This window comes from Ascidia mentula, chromosome 2 (genome assembly GCF_947561715.1).
Source record: "Ascidia mentula chromosome 2, kaAscMent1.1, whole genome shotgun sequence".
NCBI lineage: Eukaryota > Metazoa > Chordata > Ascidiacea > Phlebobranchia > Ascidiidae > Ascidia > Ascidia mentula.
In genome coordinates this window covers 11,119,176-11,145,138 of record NC_138567.1, presented here as the reverse complement: position 1 = coordinate 11,145,138, position 25,963 = coordinate 11,119,176, and the positions used below count along the sequence as shown (strand labels likewise).

Genomic DNA, 25,963 nt, shown 5'->3' with positions numbered 1-25,963 from the left:
ACATAAATGGTTACATGTACATATTCGCAAGGGTTAGGCGTGTTTATGAAAAGACTAACAAACGCGTTTGGTATGTGTATCAACATACTTTATAAAGCGACGTAAACCGAAATTAAACATGCACAATATCGAATCAAGTCAACCAGCATGGGCAATTGGCATATTTAATCAAGAAGTGTTGCAAAGGATGTTAATGTCGGTATGGAAATAAGGTTAGAATCCGACGATTTCGCCACTACCATTCGTCAATACAAACTCCCAATCGGATAATATTAAGCACCTCAAAGGGTATCGCATAACGAGACAGGATCGTCACAATGAGAAAACCCTCATTTGGCAGCTATGGTATTTATAGCATGCAATGTAAACATTTCTGTGTTGTTTGATTACAATGGTGGATATCGTAAATGCAAATTTTGTCAGGCAATTTGTGCACGAAACACTGCATAGGCCAAAATCTGACTTCTCTAATCGTTTCGATCATGTACAGCTCATCTGGTGGAGCGTTGGGCCTCATTAAAAATCGCAAAAAAGTGAAAAAGCCCTGGTTTGAAGTCATTCTGATGGAAAACGTGGGATCTCTCCCGATTTTTATTACTTTCACGCTATTCTGCACTCTATCTTTGACAGATACTGAGATTTAAATAAAATCCTATGAAGCGGAAAGTGGTTTGGCACTTGATTGAAAGTGACGTCACCAGCAATGCAAAAAAGCTCAAAAACACACGTGTTTTAGGTCATTCTGATGGAATACGTGGGATCTCTACCGATTTTTATTACTTTCACGCTATTCTTCACTCTATCCTTGACAGATACTGAGATTTAAAAAAAATCCTATGAAGCGGAAAGTGGTTTGGCACTTGATTGAAAGTGACGTCACCGGCAATGCAAAAAAGCGCAAAAACACTGGTGTTTCAGGTCATTCTGATGGAATACGTGGGATCTCTACCGATTTTTATTACTTTCACGCTATTCTGCACTCCATCCTTGACAGATACTGAGATTTAAATAAAATCCTATGAAGCGGAAAGTGGTTTGGCACTTGATTGAATGTGACGTCACCGGCAATGCAAAAAAGCGCAAAAACACTGGTGTTTCAGGTCATTCTGATGGAATACGTGGGATCTCTACCGATTTTTATTACTTTCACGCTATTCTGGACTCTATCCTTGACAGATACTGAGATTTAAATAAAATCCTATGAAGCGGAAAGTGGTTCGGCATTTGATTGAAAGTGACGTCACCGGCAATGCAAAAATGAGCAAAAAGATCCGTATTTCAGGTTATTTTGAATATAAACTTGGGACTTCTACAGAGGTATTGGTACGAAATGATTAAGAAGTGAAATATTTTGCAAAATAATGCTTACTGGTATGATATATACCAACAATAAACTCTTTTGTACAAGTTAAACCTTCTTGTGCAATGTTGCTCATTAATGCGGAACGCATTTTGCGAAACAATAATTTTGGATTCTGCCAGAATGACAATAGTCTGCAAGCTCAATCTGCTTTCGAAAGAGCTTCGTATGTTCTAGCTACTTTCCTTAGACGTCCTGTGCCATTTCTTATACTTTATGTGCTTTCCTTAGTTTATTTTGGCATAGTGTTTGTGATTTTCCTTATGACTTTAATAATTCTCAGCTCCCTAATTAACTCCACGAAGTGGTGTGAGCTTCCTAGAATTCCTTACGTTTTCATTGCTTAAACGAAATATTGTTTGAGTTGCGATTTATTCTGATTACGATATTAGTTCATATTCAGTTGCAGTGGCGCAAATGGTATGCCCGAAGGTTTTGATAGAATTGCATCTACGGGAACCTAACATCAAGTCTGTTAAGAAAGTCTCAGTCTGGCACCATGGTTGCTGGAGGCCCCGTCACCAATGGTCTGTTACCAGAGTGGACTTGGACCTATGTCCGTTCTGAGACCAAACCAAACCGAAATCTGGCCTAATCTGTGAGAGTAGGCCAAAGCCATGATCTGTGAGATCACATTGCGATCTGTTAAACCGAAAGCCATGATCTGTTTATTTGTGGAATGAGTCTCAAATATAGCCTATAGGCGTTATCAAAGATAGTCAGAATCAAAGATATTGTTGCTGAAATTACGCGATAAAGGACATTTGAAAGAAGTTGCTCATGTTAAAAGAAGTAATTAACGTAAGCGAAATAACTAACCATAGCGTCAGAAACGACGGGGTGTAAATGTAAAAGAGTAATAGAAGCCGAATTTCCTACGCAGTTCCTGTTGGACAACCAAATTATAATATTTTGTGGAAGCCGCATAGTAATTGATATAACATGACATGTAATAAATATTAAAAATAAAAAAATAACATGACATGTTACAAAACCATTGAATGATTTTGCAGCCGTAACAATCACCAAAAAAGAAAAAAAAAGGATTTGGAAGTCTCCACAATTAGTAACTGATCAAGAGACTTTGGAACAAGTATTTAGCGAGCAAGGTGTCAGTGACAAACCGATTGCCCTTTATGCTATTGGTGGTAAACTTCGCCAAGGAAAGTCCTTCCTTTTAAACTTATTCTATCAATATCTTACCTTTGCACAAGATGGAAACGTAAGCACTGCTTGTTTGATTGTTTTTGTGATAAGTGCCTGAAGTGAAATATAAATATTTTTCTCTTGTTTTAAGGAAGTTAACTGGCTGAAAGATTTGGATCAAAATGTTGAACAAGTTTTTGAATGGCGTGAAGGAACAGAAAGTGAAACTAGGGGTATTGTAATGACAAGAAGGCCATTTTATTTGCCACACCCTCAAAATAAAGATGAAACGGTAAACAAATCATGAAATACTTAAATTGATTTATTTACTAAAAAAGCTAAATTATGGTGTGTGACATGCTTGAAATTGGTGCAAGAGGCCACTGAGTAAGAAACAGACACAAGTACATCGTAGGTTGCCATATTTTTGATGGACACGCAAGGAGTGTTTGACCACCAAGAAACTGATGAAGGAGACAACCAGTTGTTTGCATTTAGTTGTTTGTTCAGCTCTTTTCAAAACAAATTGACAAAACCAACTTGAAATGTTTGAGGGTAAGTTTTGTGAGGCAAGGTTTTGTGACATTAATGCTTTTGTAACGTGTTTGTTTTGCAAGGTTTTTTCAGATTTTGGAAAAATGGCACGGGATAAATATCAATCCAAATCTGCTTATCAGGTATATATCATATCTTGGGTGTAGCTATTACTTTCCGTTTTAATGTTTCTTTCAAATCACAAAAATTTTACTTTTAATTGATTTGTAGTCTTTGCAATTTTTGGTGAGAGATTGGTCAGACAAGGATACAGGTTTTGGATTGGTAGGTGGTGGTAAACATTTTGAGAACATATTTGAAAGCTCAAGGTCTACTATGGAACACCGATCAGTTTGCAAAAATATAAAGGTAACTATTAAAAATATTGTTTTTGATGTTGTAGTTATAAAAATCATCAGGTAGAATGTTGCAACTAAACTTGTTTACCTTCATTTATAGGTATCATTTGAAATGACAGAATGTTTCTTGCTACCATATCCGGGATATGAGGTTACAAATCGGGGCAAAGGAGATACAAAATGTTTATTACGGGGTAACATTTCTTAATGTGCCTGATTTGCCTTATTCAAATCTCATATATCCATTTGCGTATGTATAGACATACACAAAGACTTTAGGTTGCATGTCAACGAACTAGCCCACCATTTGTTTGACAAACCAACCTTAAAAAAAGTAAATGGGATTGAGCAACAGGGTTCTGACATGATCAACATATTCATGATCTATTCAGAAAAGCTCACTGGAAGAAACACTAAACCTGATGATTTATATGAGGTATGAGACCCTAAACTTAACATTTGAAAGAAAGTGAAGAAGTGTATTACTTTAGGCTAATGCACAAGCTACAATTACAAGAGTGATGGTTGATTGTGAACGTCTGTACAGAGATGAATTTAAAGTAAGTTTAATTTTATGAAATATTGTTGGCTGTAGCCATTGAAACAAACAGGTCTGTTAAAATTTTGTCAAGAAGAACTTAACCTTTTGTTATGTCCTGTGCAAAAGTAATAATAATTTTGGTTGACCCCAAAGTATTTTTTGCCACAAGAAACACTGCTATAATATGATGACAAAAGAGGAGGCTACTTCCATACATGAGCAAATTGTAAAGACCACATTGAGTCACTTTGACGCAGAGACGAAAATTGGTGAAGATAGCTTCATTATTGCCTACCGAGAAAAGTGGGAAGAGTGCTGCAAGTTGTTTCTCGAAACGTTTCAATGCAAAATTGAATTCAATACTGTAAGAGTTAATTTTGAATAAAATTTTCATTTCAATTAATTTACACTTATTCCTTTAGGCTGCAATGAAAAACACTTACAAGAAGAAAGCTGTTGAGGGGTTAGGTGTTTACAAAAGGGAATGTAGTGTAAGTATGATTATAAATTTAGGCATCTTATATATTGTGACGATTGTGGCTTAAAATATCTTTTGCTTCACTGCAGAACACACTAAGACATCACAAATTGGTTAATTCCCAAAGTATAAATCCCATGTTTTATGTGTCACCCTACATGAGTTCATAATAAAGAGTTTTAAAATTTCATAATAATATGTATGTAGGTGGCGGGGATATTTTGCAAGTAAGTAAACTAATTTTTTCAGGAAGTTTTGAAACAACAAGAAAACCTAAAAACATTTCTTAGTGAGGAACAGCTTACAGACTGTGACAAAGCAGCTGCCAAGAAGGCATTAGAGAAGTTTAGGGAAAATCTGCAAAGAAATAATGATGTAGGTACAATAAAAAACAAAAATAAATTTGCTATAAATTAAACAAGTTTACAAACTTAACACAAAATCCCACAAAACAAAATCTTAAAAATTGGATAAATATTTGTTTCGGTATAAGACTTTTTGTGAGTAAGACATTATTTTGTGTAAAAAGACTAATGTTTTTATCTAAAAAGTGATGTTTTTGGGTAAACGAAATCAGTTTCATGAGTTTTCATGGTAAGTTTTTAAGGATTCTGACAATGATAAAAATGAAGCCCATTCCCTGGTGCAGAATGAAAGAAGAGATTGTGAAATTTTGCTTGATGAATGGCTTCATTTGGAGGAACAAGTACTTCGATATAGAAATAATTTGCAAAAGGTTCAAACATCATTACCAAAATACCTAGTTTAAATTAAGTGAGCTACAGACTGATAGCTACTGTTTCGACTTGTTAGGTCTCATCAGTTCAGCTAAAAGTGTAACTCTTTCATATTATTGGCTCCAAATTGTTTTTACTTACTTAACCCATTTTTTCTTTAGAGCGAAATTAGTTATACAATGGAGGAGTGGTCTTTCACACAATTGGAGAAGTACGACCATCGTCTATCTGACGTAGGTACCAAAGTAACAAGTTTAAGCTGTCTTTTCACTGGGCAGTTGTGTTGAGCAACGTAATAAACTGTGCTATGTAACATCTAAGTTTTAACTCGTATTTTTCCATGCAATTACAATCATCAAGCAATAAGCATTGAACAAATTTACAGTTTTCTGGTGACTTGAACGAGTTTGGTACCATTCATTCAAAACTGTTGGACGAGGCCCTGAGATACTTTGACCATCACACTACCTATGGAACAGATCTTTGTGTTGATTTGAAGAACTCTCTCCATAATGCTATTGAATTGCGAAAAGATATGTATGAAACCACCACGGAATTGAACAAAGTAATTAAGCACAAATGTTTATCCCATTGCCAATTTACAATCTTATGGAGTTGTTTGCTTTTCACTTTACATTTATACCAAATATAAACCACTATGATGAGGAGACCAATACCTCAATACCCTTAATGAGCATGATATTGTTTAGGAAATTGCGAAGACACCAAAAGGTTGTTCACAAATGGTTTTGAAGATTCAAAAAAGTTACAAATCTTGAATGTTAAAGGTATAAACTCCTTACAGTGGCAATACAGCACATATATGCTCCTATTCAAAGCAATGACTGTTGAGATTAATTTAATGAATATTTGACTTCTGTTATATTGCAACATTTTATTTTTTAAAACAATGTGAACTCTATTTCGGTTACCTCAGTCAATTCCTATGTATTCAGGTACTTCAAGGACCTCGGATTAACGAAAAGCTGTTTAAGCAGGAGGAAGAAAAAGTAATAAATGAGTGTCTGGGAGAACTTCACATGACAGTCAACTTTATTGAAAACAAACAAGCTTGTGACAATTTAGCAGAATGTATGCTTGAAAATGAAAGAAAAAAGGTTTATGAGAAATTCCGACTGCTTCAAGTAATAAACATATGGTTTGGTTGCCACAAATATATGCTAAACACTAAAAACATCATTTAGAAAATAGACAAACTTCAGCTACACAGAGAATCACGCAAATTGAAAGATAGTTTCATAACCAACTTGCTGGTATGTTACTACACATAATTCAGTTCAAGTTAGCTAAAGAAAACATTCATGTGTACATTTTATTAGGATTTTGTCAAGTCCACCTGTGATGCAAAATCATTGCAAGTGTTTTCAGAGGAAGAGTCACAAAGAGTCTTGAAATTATTTAACCAATTTCAAAAGTCAAAAGCAAAATGTTATGAGGATTATTCACATGTAATGGGGGATCTCAATATTTTTCTAGACAAACTTTCTGAATTGTTGAAAAAACAGAAGCACGAGATGGTATGCAAATTATTGACCACCTTTTAAAGTTTTTGTACCCCTGAATTACAAAGATAATGGGAGCCTAAAATGTATTTCCACAAAAAATTATACGACTGGGATGGATTTCATTTTTAAAGCTAAATATTCACTATACATCAATGGTTTTTGATGACATGAATTTTATTTCAGGTCATTCAAAAGTGCTCTTTGAACCAACAACTGCAATGTTTGATTGTTCAGCATAACTCCAACTTTGACAAAGTAAGTAGCCTTTTCATCGATGTTAAAAACAAAGTAATTTAAATCAAACGGAAATATAAATAAGCAATGTGGAGCCAATAATATGAATTGTGTATAAGCTGCACACCAGCTGCACTGATGAGACCTTTTAGGTCGAAACAGTGGCCATCTGTCTGCAGCTTGTACACAATTCATATTGTTGGCTCCACATTGCTTATCATATGATTATTATGACACGGGGCCTGACGGCACTATTGGTTGAGCTTTGCTGGGCCATAGTGTTTCCACCTAGTTTTCTCCTGTTTGGTTTCACCTAGTTTGGTGCCCAACGGATCACGGTGATTGTATAGTGACCACAAAGTGGAAGTCTTTGCTTGGCCGTTTGGTCAGCAAAGTCGTCTGATAGTCACACCAGCTGCACTGATGAGACCTTTTAGGTCGAAACAGTGGCCATCTGTCTGCAGCTTATACACAACGGAAATATAAATGTTATTTTTTTCCAAGTTTATCCTTGGCAAGTTCGCAACACCAGACGATTTCCAGAAATTTCATGATTCAACAAAGGCTGCATTGGTCCAGGAGATGAAAAATTCCTTTGGCATTGGAAAAGAATATACACAGCGACTTGAAACATCACTTGAAAGGGTTTATTCCTGGAAAAAAATCAACCTAATCCATAAATTATTTTACACACGTCAAGTTACTAACACCACATCATACATTGGTGCCGTGTTAGGTGGCTTGGTAGGAGCTGGTTTAGCTGCAGTGGAAATTATTTTCATCCCTGGAGTAGGCTGGGTTTTGGGGCCGCTTACTGTTTTAAGAGGCGCTACCTGGGGTGCTGCGGCAGGGCACTACTGTGTTGGTTGGATAAAAGATGTATGCCAGAAACTAAAAAAGTGATTTTTAATCAAAATTATGTTTGTGTAAAGATGTAACCCCACTATGTTCGACATGTAGTCTACTACTAGTTTGTAAACCCAGAGAGTTCTTTTATTATCCTAGTCTTTAATCTGTGTATTTTATTGTAGTGTGATTTGTATGTTATACTCATTAGATATTGTCCCTTTCCTGCAAATTAGAAATTAAAAACAGAGCTAACTGCGTGACAAATATGTGGGTAAACTTTTTATGTTAATAAATTTAAAAAAATCACCACCTACCTGGAATTGTGCGATTCAATTTCTCAGTTTTATTTACACGATTTTGCATCTTTTGTTTGCTTCGTATTTCGACCAATAGCGGAAAAAAATAAATGTACATACATATATGACATGTGATTAATTGTCTAATCGTCTTGTCTGATTAACCACCAGCAACACAAATGAACATTTTATGAACAACCTTTCCACGTAGCAATAGTTTCATATTCGTTGTCAGCTTTTTTAGCGAGTTGTCAACAAAATATCTTAAAAGAGCAATACGTTTTTGGCACAGCTATTTGTGGTTGGTGACTGACCATGCTAAAAAAACAAAGGTTAACATTTTTGTGCTTGATAGTCCTTTGTATTCTCGCTTGCTTATGCTATCCACGTAGCAGCTTTCGTATGTATAGCGCACCACAGCTTGCTTTCATCAGCGGGATGGCGAATCAACCGTCATGACATCCATCACAATATCTTTTGCCTCAAAGATCAATCATTTATTTCAGTTTCATGAACTGCAAGCAGAAGGCATTAAAGAAAAAAAATGTAGATTATGGACAGTCTTGACAGGTTAACATAAATCGTCGATGTACATCGCTATTTACACAAACATACGTTACACATTTTATCAAGGGGCCGCGTACAGATCTAATTCGTCTCTTTCAAGTGGTCTTGTAGGCTAATAAAGGAAAATTTCACACCAACAGTGCAATCGCCAACAACACCTTAAAAAAAACATTGTGCGTTGTATCGTGTGACAGTCAAGTACAACCGCCGACTAAAACTATTACTGACTGTGCGATTTACGCAATAAGTGAAATTAGTAAGTGAAGATACAATACAAACAAGGAATGGGGATATATGACTTACAAAATAGATATTCATGTGTTTAGTACAGTGGCAACATGTTGCTTTTTTACTTTCGGAAATAATCAACTACTCCAGACATCCAACTGTTAAAGAGGTTTCCTAACGATGCACCTGTAATAACACCACGAGTGACCGCCACAGCACCAGGAACGAAAACTATTTCCAATCCCGCTATAGGATTAGGCATCCTATTACACCGCCAACGATAGCACCAATTTTGGAACCTGGACGTGTAACTTTCATCGTGTAAAACTTTTTGTGAAGCTGGTTAATTCTGCACCAATCGAGTTGCGAGCGGTCGAGTGCGACTTCTAGTCTTTGTTGGAACTCCTTCGAAAGATCAGGATCTTTTGCTGCACTGGCCAGCTGCTTTTTAAGGGCAGCCTTGTATTCCTTGTGCAGGGCAGTAAAATCCTCTGCATCGGCATATTGAGCATCGATAAACTAGATTTAAAATAGCGCAATTGAGCACGACAAAGTTAAAAGCCTAGGGCTGTAAATGCAACAAGCAAGCTGTAAACGTCATGCTGTCATTCACCTGCAAAGCAACTTATGGTTGAGATTTTGCTCTTTAGTTTAGTTGATAGATTTTGGAAATCCTTAGAAACAAATGAGTTCTTTCACAATCACACTTTCAACTTACCTCATACACATCCGAGTTGTATTTGTTCAGCAAAAATTCCAACAATTTCTGAAGTACTTCTCTTTTGCCAATCTGCCGTTAAAACTAGGTAGTTAGTGGAGATAAATAGTTAAAATAGATAGTTTAGTTGTAAAAACTTGAACAAGAAAGCCAAAGCTACTATGCCAGTCATTTAGCACACTGTGTTCATCATCAGTGCTATTATATGCTTTCTTTTTGCCTATGTTATCAAAATAGTTTTACAGTTTACAATAAGATAGTTTTAATAAACCATTGAGTCAACAGTACCAGGTTTTGCTTGAGCTCCTTTTTCATCAAGCCATGGAAAATGTTCATTGCTTTCAGTAAGTCGGAGCTAATTTCTCGGTGTTTTTCAAGTGGTTCTTTGGCGTATCGTTTGTCATCAAACTCTTGTTGCAGCTTCTCTTTTAGTTGGGATTGATTTTCAGAAAAATACTCTTCGTTGTTTGCATTGGTCAAAAGCTGACAAAGATTTAGTCAAAGTTGGTATTTTATTTAAAGTTAACTAGATCCTAATAGAAAATACTTTAAAAACCAAGTTAAATATTCCCAGAAAAGTCATATTTCATTTTCGTTGCCAAGTACCTTTAACATTTCGTCAACATAGCGTTTTTTGAGATCACGTGCTCGTGTATTTTGTTCCAAAGTTTGTTTGTCCTATAAAGTATAGAAAACCAACATACTTTCATATTATCAAGTAAAGACAGAAAAGTGTTTCTGTATTACTTTGCGATACTTGTTTATTTCCATAAATTTTTCTTGTTCGTTTTCTAAAATTTGTGTAGCAAGCTGGTTGCAAGCCACCTTGTCGGGAACATGGATTACTGTTTGATGTAAATTCTCCAGGCACTTATTCATGACTTCCACTTCCGCTTCATTAAATCGTTCATCGGGAACATATTCGCTTCCAGCAACCTTTCAGGATAAATGCATTCGAGATCAAAAGTAAAAAAACACAATGAAGGTTTCTTGCTTTATTGAAATACCTTGGTCATTTTTTGCTTGTAACTTGTTTTTAGCCCAGAAATAAGTTTTCCGCTTTCGACGGTCTTGAGTTTCTACACAAAATCAAAATAGTTTACTTTACAGAGGTCATCAAAGTGGGCGCATATGTCATTGTTTAGACGAAAAGAGTCCTCTTACGGAGATAAAACTACTAATGGTTTTGACATTGTTTAAACGACAAAAGTACTAAAGATGAAACTACATTAGTCGTCAGATTAAAAAAAAATAAGTCAAGGATAAAATATTTTAAAAAGATTTGTAGAAACAGCGCAAAGTTTTTCGAAACTCACAAGGTTTAAGAAATTCGTCTTCTCGTACAATTTTTTTCTAATTTCAATCGCCTTAAGTTGAACCTTCCTTGCACAGGTAAACGAGTTCGTGTTTGAAAGTTGATGTCTGTCGAACCACAGTAAAGCTTCCAGCGAAAATTTTTCGTGTGAATCATGAAACTTTTTCTTGTCGCAAAACTAAAAGTTTCAATTCTCGTTTTTATGCCCATTTCACCAATTCATTAAACAAGCAACTTGTGATATGTTTTAGAGACATTCAGGAGGGTATATACTTACATCTGACATCACCTTGTCATACCTTTCCAGCTGTGACCCACACCTATTTAACATCTCATTGACAATGTTTTCCTGAAACGCCACAGGAAAGTTTAGTTTAAACAGTACATATAACATAGAAATCTTAGGAACCTTTTGCAAAGCGTTTCTAAATTGAAAAATGTCTTTTTGCAGCGGCAGATGCTCATTTTCAAACTTCTGGAGATGTTTGTTTATTTCTTCAACTGATTGGTTTATTGTTGTTTTGTCAACAACAGAATCCTGTAAAATAGCGTTAGCGAATACGTCGGATGAGGTATTTTACGTCACAAATGAGCATTGATATATTACTTTCACAGCAGCTTTGTGTTTCCATTGCACACGTATGATTAGGTCATATAAGAGAACAATAAAAACTGCGAATCTTTTTTGCGAAACAATAGAGCCAGGTGTCTTTGCAGAATACAATGAAAAGTAAAGCTATCATGACGTTGCCAAATGCTATACATGTAGGTGGATGCAAACGGTAAAAGACCATATTCAAATTATCTATTAACCTTATTAGATACAACAACAAGTGGTAGTGCACTGAAACACAAGGTGAGCTGATAGTTCGTTGACATTCGGTTATTTGTTACATGGGTAATAAAGTAATAGGGCAACTTCGCAAATTTGTGACATCAACAACTTTTCTGTTTAATACAGGCATTTTTAGTTTAACGAAACTATACTCCTACTCTTTTATTGACAAAGCACTACAGCTTATAAAAAATTGAGTTTACAATGAATTACTTAATTTCAAAAACATTGCAAAAAACAGAGGTATTCCCAGACGTCTCAACAAATGACATCATTCAGAATACAGCAACTGGTAAAAAAATAATGGTTCCGGGATAATAGTTCAAATTCAGCTGTAATCTACAATATGAACTAATATGCAAAGCGGTATCATGTTAATGCTTTTTAATGCTAGGCTTTGACAAAATGGAAAAATAAGTTGATTTGCTTGTACCTTGTTTGAATTGATTGGAATCTCATGAATTACAGCCAGTGCCTTGTTTTTTGCAACTCGGTCGAGCTCAGTAAATTCTTCCTCTTCAAAGAATTTGTTTTCTTTCGCTGAAACTTCCAGGTAATGCTGAACATAAATTAAGTATGTTGCATGTAATATTTAAGTTCTATATTGCAATGTCTACTCACGTTCATTTCATCCTGGTAAGATTTTTTGCCTGCAATCACTCTTTGTTTGTAAAAGTCCTCTGTTGACAACTGAAAAAATTATTTTGTAAAAATTTACGGATTCCATGCACTGGTTGGTTTATTATGCGAATAATGTCATAACACATGCCCTATGACAGTGGACCGAACATGCAGCAGAATTTGGTCTTTATACATGATGGAAATGTGCCTGTAGCTAACTTTAGAAATGTTTTTCAGCATACGGCAATATCATTGATGAGGAAAAGCTTACCTTGGTTAGTTTAACTTGGTGTTGAAATGCGTAGTAGAGTAAATTGCAGCTCTCGGCCAAATCTCCTCGGTAACTTAATATGAATTCATCTTCACCAATCTTTAGTTGGTTGTCGAAGTGTTTCAAGGTTGCTTCAATAATTTCCTGATGTTTCTTATGTGTTTCCTCGTCCGTAAATATGACATCGCGACATTCCTTTGAATAAATTAAGCTTAACAAGTCACCAGTTCAAAAAGTAAGTTTTAAAAAAAATTGTATGACAAATTACCGCGATTTGGCGTTGGTAGAACTTTTCGCAGTCTCCCATGACTTTAGCCATCGTCAATTCTGCGTTTGCCTTCGCAAAATGAAAACAGTGTACAGGAGAAACTCAGTTATCATGACGGTAACAAACCTCGTACAGCAGTTCCGCACTAATATTCCTGCCAGAAAGCTTTTTCGAATAGAGAAGACTTAAGTTGATCATGTCCGAACCCCGCTGAACAACGCCGTTCATTTGTTTCGGAATGGGCTTGTCAAACAGATGGTGTGCAAGTTCATCGACGTACTGCAAGAATTCTTCATCGATTTCTACACATCAAATAAAATACATACAAAAAATACTTATTGCTCAGTAGAGCCAATATTAAAGAAATGGTTAGTGTTGCTTATACCCTTTATGGAACATTGAGGTTCTCCTGTTTTTTTTCTTACTTTCTTTCCCGGTTCAGGCAACACGAAACATTCTATCGTTTCGAAGGACACCTAAACAATTTTAAACTTACACCATTGCTAGAACACAAAGTAGGCCTAGGCCTAGAAAGTTAAACTCAATACCTTCACGTTTTTGCAAACCGACTTGTGTTCAATGCTGTATTTGGGACTGTCGCCGAACACAGTTTGTAAATAAGACAATCCCCCTTTCAGTCCAAAACCCACCACTTCGTCGTCCCAATCCCGAACAAGAAACTGTAAAATCTGCATACAAAAGGAACCAACACAGATTGAGTAAAATTACACAGCTAAAGTCCTTCAAACCTCAACGATCACATATAAAATCGCACCTGGTTTACTGATTTAGTTTTGTGCTGTTCGTGCGCCATTTTCACGAACTCGGAAAAAACCTGAAAGCATTTAAAATTTTACATAAAATACAATAAAACGTTGATAACACAATCTAAATAAATAATAACTTCTCACTTACCGTCAAATGCTGCAGGTCAGACCCGTTAATTTGCTTTGATAAATTAAACATTTGGAAAGAGCTCACCAAACAGCTCAAAGCAAACAGAATTTTATCAGATTCCTGAGTGGCCTCGTTGTCAAACACCCCTTGTGTATCCATTAGAAACAAAGCAATCTGCAAAATAAACGCTTTTTTGAGCCAAATAAACCAAATCTCATGTTTCTAAACGCTTCTTGGTGCAATTATTCCACGAACTTTTTGACGCACAAACATGCCTTTACATCAGGGCATCGCAACGTCTTAGTGCTCCAATCATGTTTTCAAGAGACCCACATAAGAATGTAAACTAAAGTATTTGGAAATATTAAACACGATAATAAATTGCAAGTTGAAACATTTTTGTGCAATACGGTTAATGTGCTAAGAAAGCTTACTATCATCGTTTGATTTCATTTACTGTACGTAGAAATAAGAAAAAGGTGCTCCCAATTTTTTTGGGAACCATCGCGTCATACCGTCTCGGTATTGTTGGTTGAAGATGGCAAGAAAAATGGTCTTCGCGTAATTACAATTCCTTCGGTATGCTTTTCATGTCCGCCTTGCCAATTGAAATTATGACCGATGTCGTCCTCTGGGTCGAGCAGCCATTCTTTTTCCTTTCAAAGAACCAAACATAAAAACTAACTGGAATTTGCCGGTAACACAATGCCCCTAACAAAAGGGATCAATGACAAAAAAAACTTGATACAACCAGTCGGAAATACACAAACCTTTCCTTCCTGAGCATAGGTAAGATAGCGGTAAAGTAGGTTGAACAGAAAAGACTTGCCCTGGCGAAAAGACCCAGCAATCCCATACAAGGCCACGGGCTTGTTAACAACATCAGGTTGCCCAAAAATACTTTCCATGACCATAGGATCAACCACCAACTGTGCATGACTGAAGAATTTGGTTTTGGTTTTTTTTGTGATCGTCACCGCTGAAATTTTCAGTGATTAAATAAAATCCCATTAGGGAAGAGCGCATAACAATACATTCCTTATGATTTTGCTTACTCTTCGCTTCAAGCCGGGCTACTTCCTCAGTGGTTCCGAGATCGTAAAACGATTCCGACAATATCATTTCATCCATTGCTTACAATTTAAGTGTCTTATTTCATCAAATCACCTGTGTGCAAATGTGATAGTTATTTACAACTTCAAACCGCCAGAGAATCCGTCTGTCCCTGTAACGTCCTCTGTAAGCAACCGAGAACGACAATTTACCTAAGGGGTTCTGAAAAAATCACCACCAACAATAAACGGGTGGCAGTGGTGCAACAACACTATTGTAAGGGCACGCAATGAAGGTAACATATACCTTTGCCTCCTTCTTACTAATAGTTTTACCAGGTGTATGGTAGTAATTCGCACTCAGAAATGTCGGGAAATAACTAAGTGTGTACATAGGCTAAGCGAAAGTCTTGTGCCGCTGTTTTTCTTGGAAAAGAACATTGCCGACAGATATGCGTCAATAGCCGTCTATTTACTAATCACCACTAGCTGGTTCTACGCCATGTCTTGTTGAACAGAGTAAACTGTCCTACAAACAAATACGCAACTATAAAGCCAACACAAATCAGGCAAGAAATAACTCTGAGCAGCATCGACTTTGCTGCCCCGCAATCCTATCCCTCAGGCCTTGAGTCACGGCATGGATCAAAGAACTACAAATAACTTCCTGTAGTCGAAATATCGCCGCACATAGCGCCAATGCCCTGATATACAGCTGCATGCGACAAAGTTATATAGTTTGCATTCTCAAATACGAATACGATAGCCGACCACCACGAACTTGCCTGCCCGTCTGCTTTTAGGCCCTTGTTGTCTTTCTATTACCTAAGGTCAAGTATTCTTTGTCCTGGCGTTACATCTAGTCTGCAGAAAGTCTAAACATGAGTCTGTTAATTTGGACGTAATATTGTTCTGCACAACATGGATATTCCACATCGTTTTGTTTGGTCATTTTGCTACTTGTCATGAGGATAATTGAGACGATAAAGTATCCGTATACTGCCTCTCGGTAACAAGCACTGTATGTATTGTGTGACAGCTCGATAAGCTCATAGCGCACGGGCAGTGGTAGGCGCAGGCAAGCGTTGGTCCGATTGTCTCAATTGTTCTGCCTTCTTCTCTCTTGACGTATGTCATTCCATTCACGCATTCTATCGTCCTAAAATAGTTCACAGGCTGCGTAAAGTCTTAAATGAATGTGTCCACACCACAAGAAGTTTGTAAATTTGTACCTTGTTCTATTCTACATAACCCGTATGTACCACAACGTTCTTATCAGTAACTTACGCCTCCTTATAAAGACAATTTGTGTAATAAAAGACATATACAGTCTGTAAAAGGATACACCTCAGAGCTAGTTGAAGTCCCAAGGGCGAAGCCACGCGGGCGGGTCGACTGTGAAAATTTGATGCCTTTTTCGCCCATAGCGGGGAATAACCGGAGGTAAAACAAAACGTTCGCATTGGTCTGAACTGAGAGAAACGACAGCACGCATCTTGGTGTACTGGGGAAAGGTTTAAACAGAATGAGTAGATGTTATTCTTTCAAGTGTCCTTTTTGTATGATTATGCAATTTTATGATAGAGGAGACCAGGGATAGCTTTTTTGAAATTGAAAAAAAATGTTGCCGGGGTAACTTATTGGACTTAACTGGGGTTATCTCGGATAGCAAGTTTCACCAATTTTTCTTTAAAATAGTCGGCGCAAAAGTCAGCATTCGGGCATTAGCGCATGAAATATCATTCTAGCTTTCTAGATCGTGGCGAGATGATCACTTGTTGTTTGGATCCTTCCATACATACAACTTTGGGTCCGTGTGTTTTTTAAAGCTACATGGATAGCGGTAATTTTTAAACTTTGGGGGACATTTTACTGCCAAAAAATTGATCATTGCACCCAGTAAAAGTTTTTCATTCGCCATTTTTGCCATGATGTCTTCCCAACCGCGCAACGACATAAAAATATAATGATATGCGGCGCCGCATTGCAAACCGTTTGTAGAAAAAACCGTGGGTCATCTTTGGTCCATCCAAGAAGTACTGTATTTTAGTTAACTGTAGATGATAGGGCCTATACAGGTATTAAAAATTCACAGTCATACTTTGACGCCTTTATGTAATACAGTACTTTTTGTAGTTGATTGTATATTCAACTTTCTTGGATGGGCCAAAGATGACCCACGGTTTTTTTTTAACCTTCCGCGTTCGTTCATGTAAACCTCATCACCAAACTCTTCAAAATTAGTATCGTGTACCAAAGTACACACACGAGTATGAGTGGTGTATACTACGCTTGTACCTAACATAACTTGTGATATCTATGGTCTTAACCGCAGTAATAAGTCTCGTTCCTCATTTTACCCAATGCTTGGGCCCGCTTTGAAATTTAACCAGCAGTCGATTGTTGAAGGTTTATTGTTGTGTTATGCGGTAATTGTAAGCATAGTAGAAATTTCTGATATTACAACATCAGCAGAATGGAACCTGACAAAATCTCATCCGATCCCGTTGAAAGTAAACGAAACGAACGGCTGGATAAATTAAAAGCGTTGAAAAACCGAAGATTTGAATCTAAAAGACTAAACCGTGCCGAAGTGGTGGAAGAAGACCGAAAAAGCAAGTTGCCATCCAACTGGGAAAGTCGTCAGCAAAGGACGGAATGGAAACTAGATGACATTAAAAAAAGAAAGGAATGTGAAGAGAAAGGCGTGGATTATGAAAGAATGAGGATAATGGATATCTCAGCCTCTGATGCCGAACGATGGGATACAAATAAAAAACGGAAGAAGGATCCTGATCAAGGATTTTCAAGTTGGTCATCTTTATATAAATACTGTTATTATCTGCACCAGACCAGATTGTTGTTTCATTTTGATGTTGCACATACAGATCCAGCCGCTTATGCACGAGCTAACACACACAGATTGGGTGGCGATCAAACGGAATGATTTTTCTTCCTACACGTGAAGATATATTGTGCATGTTAGTGTTGTGCCCCGTGTTCCAGGTAAACATCAACTAAGTGCGGGGAAAACCGACAATCAACCTCTTCTGATTGCACGGGAACACGTTTCCTGCTTTGATTTGTCATAAACATGTGGGAAGTTACTGCTGATCATCCCACATGTTTTAAACAAAAATTCAAACCTACAGGTTGGGTGGTATGTGGTGGTAATAAATAAGTGTTTGCTAGTTACCAAAGTGTTGGGGAGGCTAAACATAGCTCCGAAACCTTCAAATAAAAATTTACCGCAACAAACATCTTTTGTTTCTGGTACATATTTTTTTTGCGCCAACTACATATTAAAGGTGAAACCCTCCAATAACTGGTTTGCAGAGAAAGTAGGCCGTGCGTGTTAGTTGTGAATTCCAGTCGGTGTTGCGCAATCCAAAGCATTGGAGATTTTCGCTGCCAAAAGAGAGCTTTCAGAACAGAGCAACCTTCTCGCCGCCGAGAACGACCTTCATCTGCGTAGTTGCTTTTTGCGGAAAATACTTTTAATTTTAATTTGGTTCACGACTATGATTTAATTGAGACAGGCAATATTTGCACAATTAAGAAACAAAAGATGTTTGTTGCGGTAAATTTTTATTTGAAGGTTTCGGAGCTATGTTTAGCCTCCCCAACACTTTGGTAACTAGCAAACACTTATTTATTACCACCACATACCGCCCAACCTGTAGGTTTGAATTTTTGTTCAAAACATGTGGGATGATCAGCAGTAACTTCCCACATGTTTATGACAAATCAAAGCAGGAAACGTGTTCCCGTGCAATCAGAAGAGGTTGATTGTCGGTTTTCCCCACACTTAGTTGATGCTTACCTGGAACACGGGGCACAACACTAACATGCACAATATATCTTCACGTGTAGGAAGAAAAATCATTCCGCTTGATCGCCACCCAATTAAGCTCGTGCATAAGCGGCTGGATCTGCAAGTGCAACCCACCAAAAAAAAACAACTATCTATTTGGTGTGAAATACCAAAGCAATGTTGAATTATGCTTTCTTTAAAACAAGAGTTCCAGGTGTACCTTGGTATTCTGGCTCCGGGAAAATTATTAGCAATTAGAGTTTCATTGCCGACCCCGTTGCTTTGGTTTGTCTTCTAAAACCTGTATATTTAACATACGACTGGCTTCCGTGTCATTGTATCTGGTAATTGAATAGAGAATTTCCATACACAGTACAGATCGAGTGGTTTGCTGGTTGAAACAGCAGTTTTATAAGCTGTGTTATGTAATGTATTTTAAATGCGAAACATACAAATGCTATTCTGCTCTGTTTCTACTAAGTTATATGTTTTGGCCATAACGAGTTCAAATCAATAAAGTGCACATCAGTAATGAAAAAACGCGCACGTTATGAGTTACAACTAAATTAGGTTTATGGCAAATGATTTCTCATAACCTTTTAACAGCAGCAAAAATATAAATATTTTCAGTAACCCTCATACTATCGTGAATTTTTTAACCAACATTTCGCCAAACAACGAGACCCCATCACAGCATTACTACGCGGCATTTTTAAAGATATACCACAAACGGCAAAAGAAGCTCAATTTTCATATTGTTCTGCTAGGTTTTCACAAATCACCAAAGTCTTGATACGTGTCTAATAACACACGACAGGCAGCCAGATCATCAAAAACAAAATAAATTAATACCCATATTGATATATTACTGTATGAATGTAAACCACTCACAATTTTGGTTGCTTCTTTCACAACAATCTATTAAATTTGTTGCAGAATACTGTGCACGTAATTTTTCAAATAAAATTAAATCTGCACGAATGCAGAGATGACTCGCCCAAACGTATCATATGTATCACTGAAGAGGCGTTCTACATCCGATGCAACTCAGTGCTAAAGAAAAAGGATTCCAACGCATCTGTAGTGCTGATAGCTTGTATAGACATGAAATGTATCCACACAACTGATAAAACTTTTATACAGGTATTGCTACGGAATTTAACTTTGTCAACCGCTTGTGATACATATAGAGATGCACATCCCCATGTCCTTGAGATTTTTGAATTTTGATCGATTTAACTCGTCTTTATCATTCCAACAACGAAATGTTTGCAATATTTCAACATGGCTTATCAAAATGCTGTTTCATTCAAGCGCCCGCCATTATCCATCACTATTGACCTGTAGTCGGTGCCATACTTCCAACAATATACACGTCGGCAAACCACACAATCTGTTTTGTGCATGCTGGGAACAGACTTCCGGCTTTAAATACCTCATACAATGACGTGAACAATGGTAAGTTACCTGCAGGTTTCAAGTGACAAATCAAACCAACAGGGTCGGTTTAACCTTAACTGCCCAATCGTCACTTATTGACGCTTTCTCGGATTTATGGTAGTTCGTTTCCATGGATATTGAACCTGTAAACGTTTTCCCTGCATTGATCTAAATCTTCACCAAGGGAAGTTAAAAAGGGGCGCATGTCAGTCAAGGTAGCAAAACCAATCTACGAGGGTATTTCTCTTTTAACTGAAGATATTATTTGGCATTGAATTGTGATTCAATGTTACAATGGAAGTATACGCTTCGCCAACTCAGTGATGAACCCTTAAACAACGAGTAATTCAACATTGCATTGTAATAAAAGACATATACCGTCTATAAAAGGATGCACCTCAGAGCTAGTTAAAGTCCCAAGGGTGAAGCCACGCGGGCGGGTCTACTGTGAAAATTTTGTTGCCTATTTCGCCCATAACGGGGAATAACCGGAGGTAAAACAAAACGTTCGCATTGACCTGAACTGAGAGAAACGACAGCAGGCATCTTGGCGTACTGGGGAAAGGTTTAAATAGAATGAGTAGATGTTATTCTTTCAAGTGTCCTTTTTGTATGATTATGCAATTATATGATAGAGGAGACCAGGGATAGCTTTTTTGAAATTGAAAAAAAAATGTTGCCGGGGTAACTAATTGGACTTAACTGGGGTTATTTCGGATAGTAAGTTTCACCAATTTTTCTTTAAAATATTTCAAAGTCGGCGCAACATCAGCATTGGGGCATCAGCGCATGAAATATCATTCTAGCTTTCTAAGATCGTGGCGAGATGGTCACTTGCTGTTTGGATCCTTCCATACATACAACTTTGGGTCCGTGTGTTTTTCAAAGCTACATGGATAGCGGTAATTTTTAAACTTTGGGGGCCTTTTTACTGCCAAAAATTTGATCATTGCACCCAGTAAAAGTTTTTCATTCGCCATTTTTGCTATGATGTCTTCCCAACCGCGCAACGACATAAAAATATAATGATATGCGGCGCCGCATTGCAAACCGTTTGTAAAAAAAACCGTGGGTCATCTTTGGTCCATCCAAGAAGTACTGTATTTTAGTTAACTGTAGATGATAGGGCCTATATAGGTATTAAAACTTCACAGTCATACTTTGACGCCTTCGCGTTCGTTTATGTAATACAATACTTTTTGTAGTTGATTGTATATTCAACTTTCTTGGATGGGCCAAAGATGACCCCCGTTTTTTTTTAACCTTCCGCGTTCGTTTATGTAAACCTCATCACCAAACTCTTCAAAATTAGTATCGTGTACCTAAGTACACACACGAGTATGAGTGGTGTATACTATGCTTGTACCTAACATAACTTGTGATATCTATGGTCTTAACCGCAGTAATAAGTCTCGTTCCTCATTTTACCCAATGCTTGGGCCCGCTTTGAAATTTAACTAGAGGTCTATTGTTGAAGGTTTATTGTTGTGTTATGCGGTAATTGTACGCAGAGTAGAAATTTCTGATATTACGACATCAGCAGAATGGAACCTGACAAAATCTCATCCGATCCCACTGAAAGTAAACGAAACGAACGGGTGGATAAATTAAAAGCGTTGAAAAACCGAAGATTTGAATCTAAAAGACTAAATCGTGCCGAAGTGGTAGAAGAAGACCGAAAAAGCAAGTTGCCATCTACCTGGGAAAGTCGTCAGCAAAGGACGGAATGGAAACTAGATGACATTAAAAAAAGAAAGGAATGTGAAGAGAAAGGCGTGGATTATGAAAGAATGAGGATAATGGATATCTCAGCCTCTGATGCCGAACGATGGGATACAAATAAAAAACGGAAGAAGGATCCTGATCAAGGATTTTCAAGTTGGTCATCTTTATATAAATACTGTTATTATCCGCACCAGACCAGATTGTTGTTTCATTTTGATGTTGCACATACAGATCCAGCCGCTTATGCACGAGCTAACACACACAGATTGGGTGGCGATCAAACGGAATGATTTTTCTTCCTACACGTGAAGATATATTGTGCATGTTAGTGTTGTGCCCCGTGTTCCAGGTAAACATCAACTAAGTGCGGGAAAAACCGACAATCAACCTCTTCTGATTGCACGGGAACACGTTTCCTGCTTTGATTTGTCATAAACATGTGGGAAGTTACTGCTTATCATCCCACATATTTTGAACAAAAATTCAAACCTACAGGTTGGGTGGTATGTGGTGGTAATAAATAAGTGTTTGCTAGTTACCAAAGTGTTGGGGAGGCTAAACATAGCTCCGAAACCTTCAAATAAAAATTTACCGCAACAAACATCTTTTGTTTCTGGTACATATTTTTTTTGCGCCAACTACATATTAAAGGTGAAACCCTCCAATAACTGGTTTGCAGAGAAAGTAGGCCGTGCGTGTTAGTTGTGAATTCCAGTCGGTGTTGCGCAATCCAAAGCATTGGAGATTTTTGCTGCCAAAAGAGAGCTTTCAGAACAGAGCAACCTTCTCGCCGCCGAGAACGACCTTCATCTGCGTAGTTGCTTTTTGCGGAAAATACTTTTAATTTTAATTTGGTTCACGACTATCATTTAATTGAGACAGGCAATATTTGCACAATTAAGAAACAAAAGATGTTTGTTGCGGTAAATTTTTATTTGAAGGTTTCGGAGCTATGTTTAGCCTCCCCAACACTTTGGTAACTAGCAAACACTTATTTATTACCACCACATACCGCCCAACCTGTAGGTTTGAATTTTTGTTCAAAACATGTGGGATGATCAGCAGTAACTTCCCACATGTTTATGACAAATCAAAGCAGGAAACCTGTTCCCGTGGAATCAAAAGAGGTTGATTGTCGGTTTTCCCCGCACTTAGTTGATGCTTACCTGGAACACGGGGCACAACACTAACATGCACAATATATCTTCACGTGTAGGAAAAAAAATCATTCCACTTGATCGCCACCCAATTAAGCTCGTGCATAAGCGGCTGGATCTGCAAGTGCAACCCACCAAAAAAAAAACAACTATCTATTTGGTGTGAAATACCAAGGCAATGTTGAATTATGCTTTCTTTAAAACAAGAGTTCCAGGTGTACCTTGATATTCTGGCTCCGGTAAAATTATTAGCAATTAGAGTTTCATTGCCGACCCCGTTGCTTTGGTTTGTCTTCTAAAACCTGTATATTTAACATACGACTGGCTTCCGCGTCATTGTATCTGGTAATTGAATAGAGAATTTCCATACACAGTACAGATCGAGTGGTTTGCTGGTTGAAACAGCAGTTTTATAAGCTGTGTTATGTAATGTATTTTAAATGCGAAGCATACAAATGCTATTCTGCTCTATTTCTACTAAGTTATATGTTTTGGCCATAACGAGTTCAAATCAATAAAGTGCACATCAGTAATGAAAAAACGCGCACGTTATGAGTTACCACTAAATTAGGTTGATGGCAAATGATTTCTCATAACCTTTTAACAGCAGCAAAAATATAAATATTTTCAGTAACCCTCATACTATCGTGAATTTTTTAACCAACACATCGCCAAACAACGAGACCCCATCACAGCATTACTACGAGGCATTTTTAAATATATACCACAAACGGCAAAAGAAGCTCAATTTTCATATTGTTCTGCTAGGTTTTCACAAATCACCAAAGTCTTGATACGTGTCTAATAACACACGACAGTCAGCCAGATCATCAAAAACAAAATAAATTAATACCCATATTGATATATTACTGTATGAATGTAAACCACTTACAATTTTGGTTGCTTCTTTCACAACAATCTATTAAATTTGTTGCAGAATACTGTGCACGTAATTTTTCAAATAAAATTAAATCTGCACGAATGCAGAGATGACTCGCCCAAACGTATCATATGTATCACTGAAGAGGCGTTCTACATCCGATGCAACTCAGTGCTAAAGAAAAAGGATTCCAACGCATCTGTAGTGCTGATAGCTTGTATAGACATGAAATGTATCCACACAACTGATAAAACTTTTGTACAGGTATTGCTACGGAATTTAACTTTGTTAACCGCTTGTGATACATATAGAGATGCACATCCCCATGTCCTCGAGATATTTAAATTTTGATCGATTTAACTCGTCTTTATCATTCCAACAACGAAATGTTTGCAATATTTCAACATGGCTTATCAAAATGCTGTTTCATTCAAGCGCCCGCCATTATCCATCACTATTGACCTGTAGTCGGTGCCATACTTCCAACAATATACACGTCGGCAAACCACACAATCTGTTTTGTGCATGCTGGGAACAGACTTCCGGCTTTAAATACCTCATACAATGACGTGAACAATGGTAAGTTACCTGCAGGTTTCAAGTGACAAATCAAACCAACAGGGTCGGCTTAACCTTAACTGCCCAATCGACACTTATTGACGCTTTCTCGGATTTATGGTAGTTCGTTTCCATGGATATTGAACCTGTAAACGTTTTCCCTGCATTGATCTAAATCTTCACCAAGGGAAGTGAAAAAGGGGCGCATGTCAGTCAAGGTAGCAAAACCAATCTACGAGGGTATTTCTCTTTTAACTGAAGATATTATTTGGCATTGAATTATGATTCAATGTTACAATGGAAGTATACGCTTCGCCAACTCAGTGATGAACCCTTAAACAACGAGTAATTCAACATTGCATTGCAATAAAAGACATATACCGTCTATAAAAGGATACACCTCAGAGCTAGTTAAAGTCCCAAGGGCGAAGCCACGCGGGCGGGTCTACTGTGAAAATTTGCTGCCTATTTCGCCCATAACGGGGAATAACCGCAGGTAAAACAAAACGTTCGCATTGGCCTGAACTGAGAGAAACGACAGCACGCATCTTGGTGTACTGGGGAAAGGTTTCAATAGAATGAGTAGATGTTATTCTTTCAAGTGTCCTTTTTGTATGATTATGCAATTATATGATAGAGGAGACCAGGGATAGCTTTTTTGAAATTGAAAAAAAATGTTGCAGGGGTAACTAATTGGACTTAACTGGGGTTATCTCTGATAGTAAGTTTCACCAATTTTTCTTTAAAATACTTCAAAGTCGGCGCAACATCAGCATTGGGGCATTAGCGCATGAAATATCATTCTACCTTTCTAAGATCGTGGCGAGATGGTCACTTGCTGTTTGGATCCTTCCATACATACAACTTTGGGTCCGTGTGTTTTTCAAAGCTACATGGATAGCGGTAATTTTTAAACTTTGGGGGCCTTTTTACTGCCAAAAATTTGATCATTGCACCCAGTAAAAGTTTTTCATTCGCCATTTTCTATGATGTCTTCCCAACCGCGCAACGACATAAAAATATAATGATATGCGGCGCCGCATTGCAAACCGTTTGTAAAAAAAAACCGTGGGTCATCTTTGGTCCATCCAAGAAGTACTGTATTTTAGTTAACTGTAGATGATAGGGCCTATATAGGTATTAAAACTTCACAGTCATACTTTGACGCCTTCGCGTTCGTTTATGTAATATAGTACTTCTTGTAGTTGATTGTATATTCAACTTTCTTGGATGGGCCAAAGATGACCCCCGTTTTTTTTTTAACCTTCCGCGTTCGTTTATGTAAACCTCATCACCAAACTCTTCAAAATTAGTATCGTGTACCTAAGTACACACACGAGTATGAGTGGTGTATACTATGCTTGTACCTAACATAACTTGTGATATCTATGGTCTTAACCGCAGTAATAAGTCTCGTTCCTCATTTTACCCAATGCTTTTTGGGCCCGCTTTGAAATTTAACCAGCAGTCGATTGTTGAAGGTTTATTGTTGTGTTATGCGGTAATTGTACGCATAGTAAAAATTTCTAATATTACAACATCAGCAGAATGGAACCT

General features: G+C 37.3%; 4 protein-coding genes across 7 annotated transcripts; 3 read left to right on the top strand and 1 right to left on the bottom strand.

Annotated features, from left to right (window-relative positions):
- The first annotated feature begins 1,530 nt into the window (after positions 1-1,530).
- LOC145888837 (atlastin-like) lies at positions 1,531-6,248 on the top strand. Of its 3 annotated transcripts, XM_082979706.1 has the most exons (18): positions 1,531-2,161; positions 2,374-2,582; positions 2,658-2,798; positions 2,922-3,061; positions 3,124-3,183; positions 3,272-3,409; positions 3,500-3,593; positions 3,660-3,835; positions 3,891-3,959; positions 4,110-4,304; positions 4,363-4,431; positions 4,626-4,645; positions 4,709-4,793; positions 5,026-5,154; positions 5,317-5,388; positions 5,541-5,720; positions 5,866-5,943; positions 6,112-6,248. In XM_082979706.1, the coding sequence occupies exons 5-17, from the start codon at positions 3,145-3,147 to the stop codon at positions 5,932-5,934; spliced, it is 1,335 nt and encodes a 444-aa protein (XP_082835832.1). In that variant the 5' UTR covers positions 1,531-2,161; positions 2,374-2,582; positions 2,658-2,798; positions 2,922-3,061; positions 3,124-3,144; the 3' UTR covers positions 5,935-5,943; positions 6,112-6,248. The 3 variants fall into 3 exon arrangements, with proteins under 3 accessions (XP_082835832.1, XP_082835830.1, XP_082835831.1); XM_082979704.1 differs by lacking the exon at positions 4,626-4,645 and having other exon boundaries at positions 4,668-4,793; XM_082979705.1 differs by lacking the exon at positions 4,626-4,645 and having other exon boundaries at positions 1,531-2,582; positions 4,668-4,793.
- Positions 6,249-8,541: 2,293 nt separating this feature from the next.
- LOC145889537 (uncharacterized) lies at positions 8,542-14,921 on the bottom strand. Of its 2 annotated transcripts, XM_082980511.1 has the most exons (21): positions 14,836-14,921; positions 14,551-14,759; positions 14,296-14,436; positions 13,799-13,954; positions 13,659-13,718; positions 13,432-13,572; positions 13,269-13,359; positions 13,010-13,185; positions 12,884-12,952; positions 12,616-12,810; positions 12,345-12,413; positions 12,157-12,282; positions 11,298-11,426; positions 11,166-11,237; positions 10,890-11,066; positions 10,581-10,652; positions 10,321-10,509; positions 10,180-10,251; positions 9,862-10,056; positions 9,574-9,645; positions 8,542-9,374 (listed from the first exon to the last, which is right to left on the bottom strand). In XM_082980511.1, the coding sequence occupies exons 1-21, from the start codon at positions 14,909-14,911 to the stop codon at positions 9,102-9,104; spliced, it is 2,760 nt and encodes a 919-aa protein (XP_082836637.1). In that variant the 5' UTR covers positions 14,912-14,921; the 3' UTR covers positions 8,542-9,101. The 2 variants fall into 2 exon arrangements, with proteins under 2 accessions (XP_082836637.1, XP_082836638.1); XM_082980512.1 differs by lacking the exon at positions 14,836-14,921 and having other exon boundaries at positions 14,296-14,491; positions 14,551-14,613.
- Positions 14,922-17,308: 2,387 nt separating this feature from the next.
- LOC145890100 (pre-mRNA-splicing factor SYF2-like) lies at positions 17,309-17,779 on the top strand. The gene is made up of 2 exons (XM_082981139.1): positions 17,309-17,642; positions 17,721-17,779. Exons 1-2 carry the CDS (start codon positions 17,309-17,311, stop codon positions 17,777-17,779), a joined length of 393 nt encoding a protein of 130 aa, XP_082837265.1.
- Positions 17,780-21,630: 3,851 nt separating this feature from the next.
- Positions 21,631-22,101, top strand: LOC145890099 (pre-mRNA-splicing factor SYF2-like). The gene is made up of 2 exons (XM_082981138.1): positions 21,631-21,964; positions 22,043-22,101. Exons 1-2 carry the CDS (start codon positions 21,631-21,633, stop codon positions 22,099-22,101), a joined length of 393 nt encoding a protein of 130 aa, XP_082837264.1.
- The last annotated feature ends 3,862 nt before the right edge of the window (positions 22,102-25,963 follow it).

What these genes read in the sequence shown, in the direction of transcription:
- LOC145890099 (XM_082981138.1), top strand. Translation starts at nt 21,631, where the DNA reads ATGGAACCTGACAAAATCTCATCCGATCCCACTGAAAGTAAACGAAAC. An exon ending in TCCTGATCAAGGATTTTCAA is followed by an intron (nt 21,965 to 22,042) that starts GTTGGTCATCTT and finishes TTGCACATACAG; the next exon opens with ATCCAGCCGCTTATGCACGA.
- LOC145890100 (XM_082981139.1), top strand. Translation starts at nt 17,309, where the DNA reads ATGGAACCTGACAAAATCTCATCCGATCCCGTTGAAAGTAAACGAAAC. An exon ending in TCCTGATCAAGGATTTTCAA is followed by an intron (nt 17,643 to 17,720) that starts GTTGGTCATCTT and finishes TTGCACATACAG; the next exon opens with ATCCAGCCGCTTATGCACGA.
- LOC145889537 (XM_082980511.1), bottom strand. Translation starts at nt 14,911, where the DNA reads ATGGATGAAATGATATTGTCGGAATCGTTTTACGATCTCGGAACCACT. An exon ending in CAACCAACAATACCGAGACG is followed by an intron (nt 13,955 to 14,295) that starts GTATGACGCGAT and finishes TTTATTTTGCAG; the next exon opens with ATTGCTTTGTTTCTAATGGA. An exon ending in ATGTTGACGAAATGTTAAAG is followed by an intron (nt 10,057 to 10,179) that starts GTACTTGGCAAC and finishes AATCTTTGTCAG; the next exon opens with CTTTTGACCAATGCAAACAA.
- LOC145888837 (XM_082979704.1), top strand. Translation starts at nt 3,145, where the DNA reads ATGGCACGGGATAAATATCAATCCAAATCTGCTTATCAG. An exon ending in CAGTTTGCAAAAATATAAAG is followed by an intron (nt 3,410 to 3,499) that starts GTAACTATTAAA and finishes CTTCATTTATAG; the next exon opens with GTATCATTTGAAATGACAGA. An exon ending in AACCTGATGATTTATATGAG is followed by an intron (nt 3,836 to 3,890) that starts GTATGAGACCCT and finishes GTATTACTTTAG; the next exon opens with GCTAATGCACAAGCTACAAT.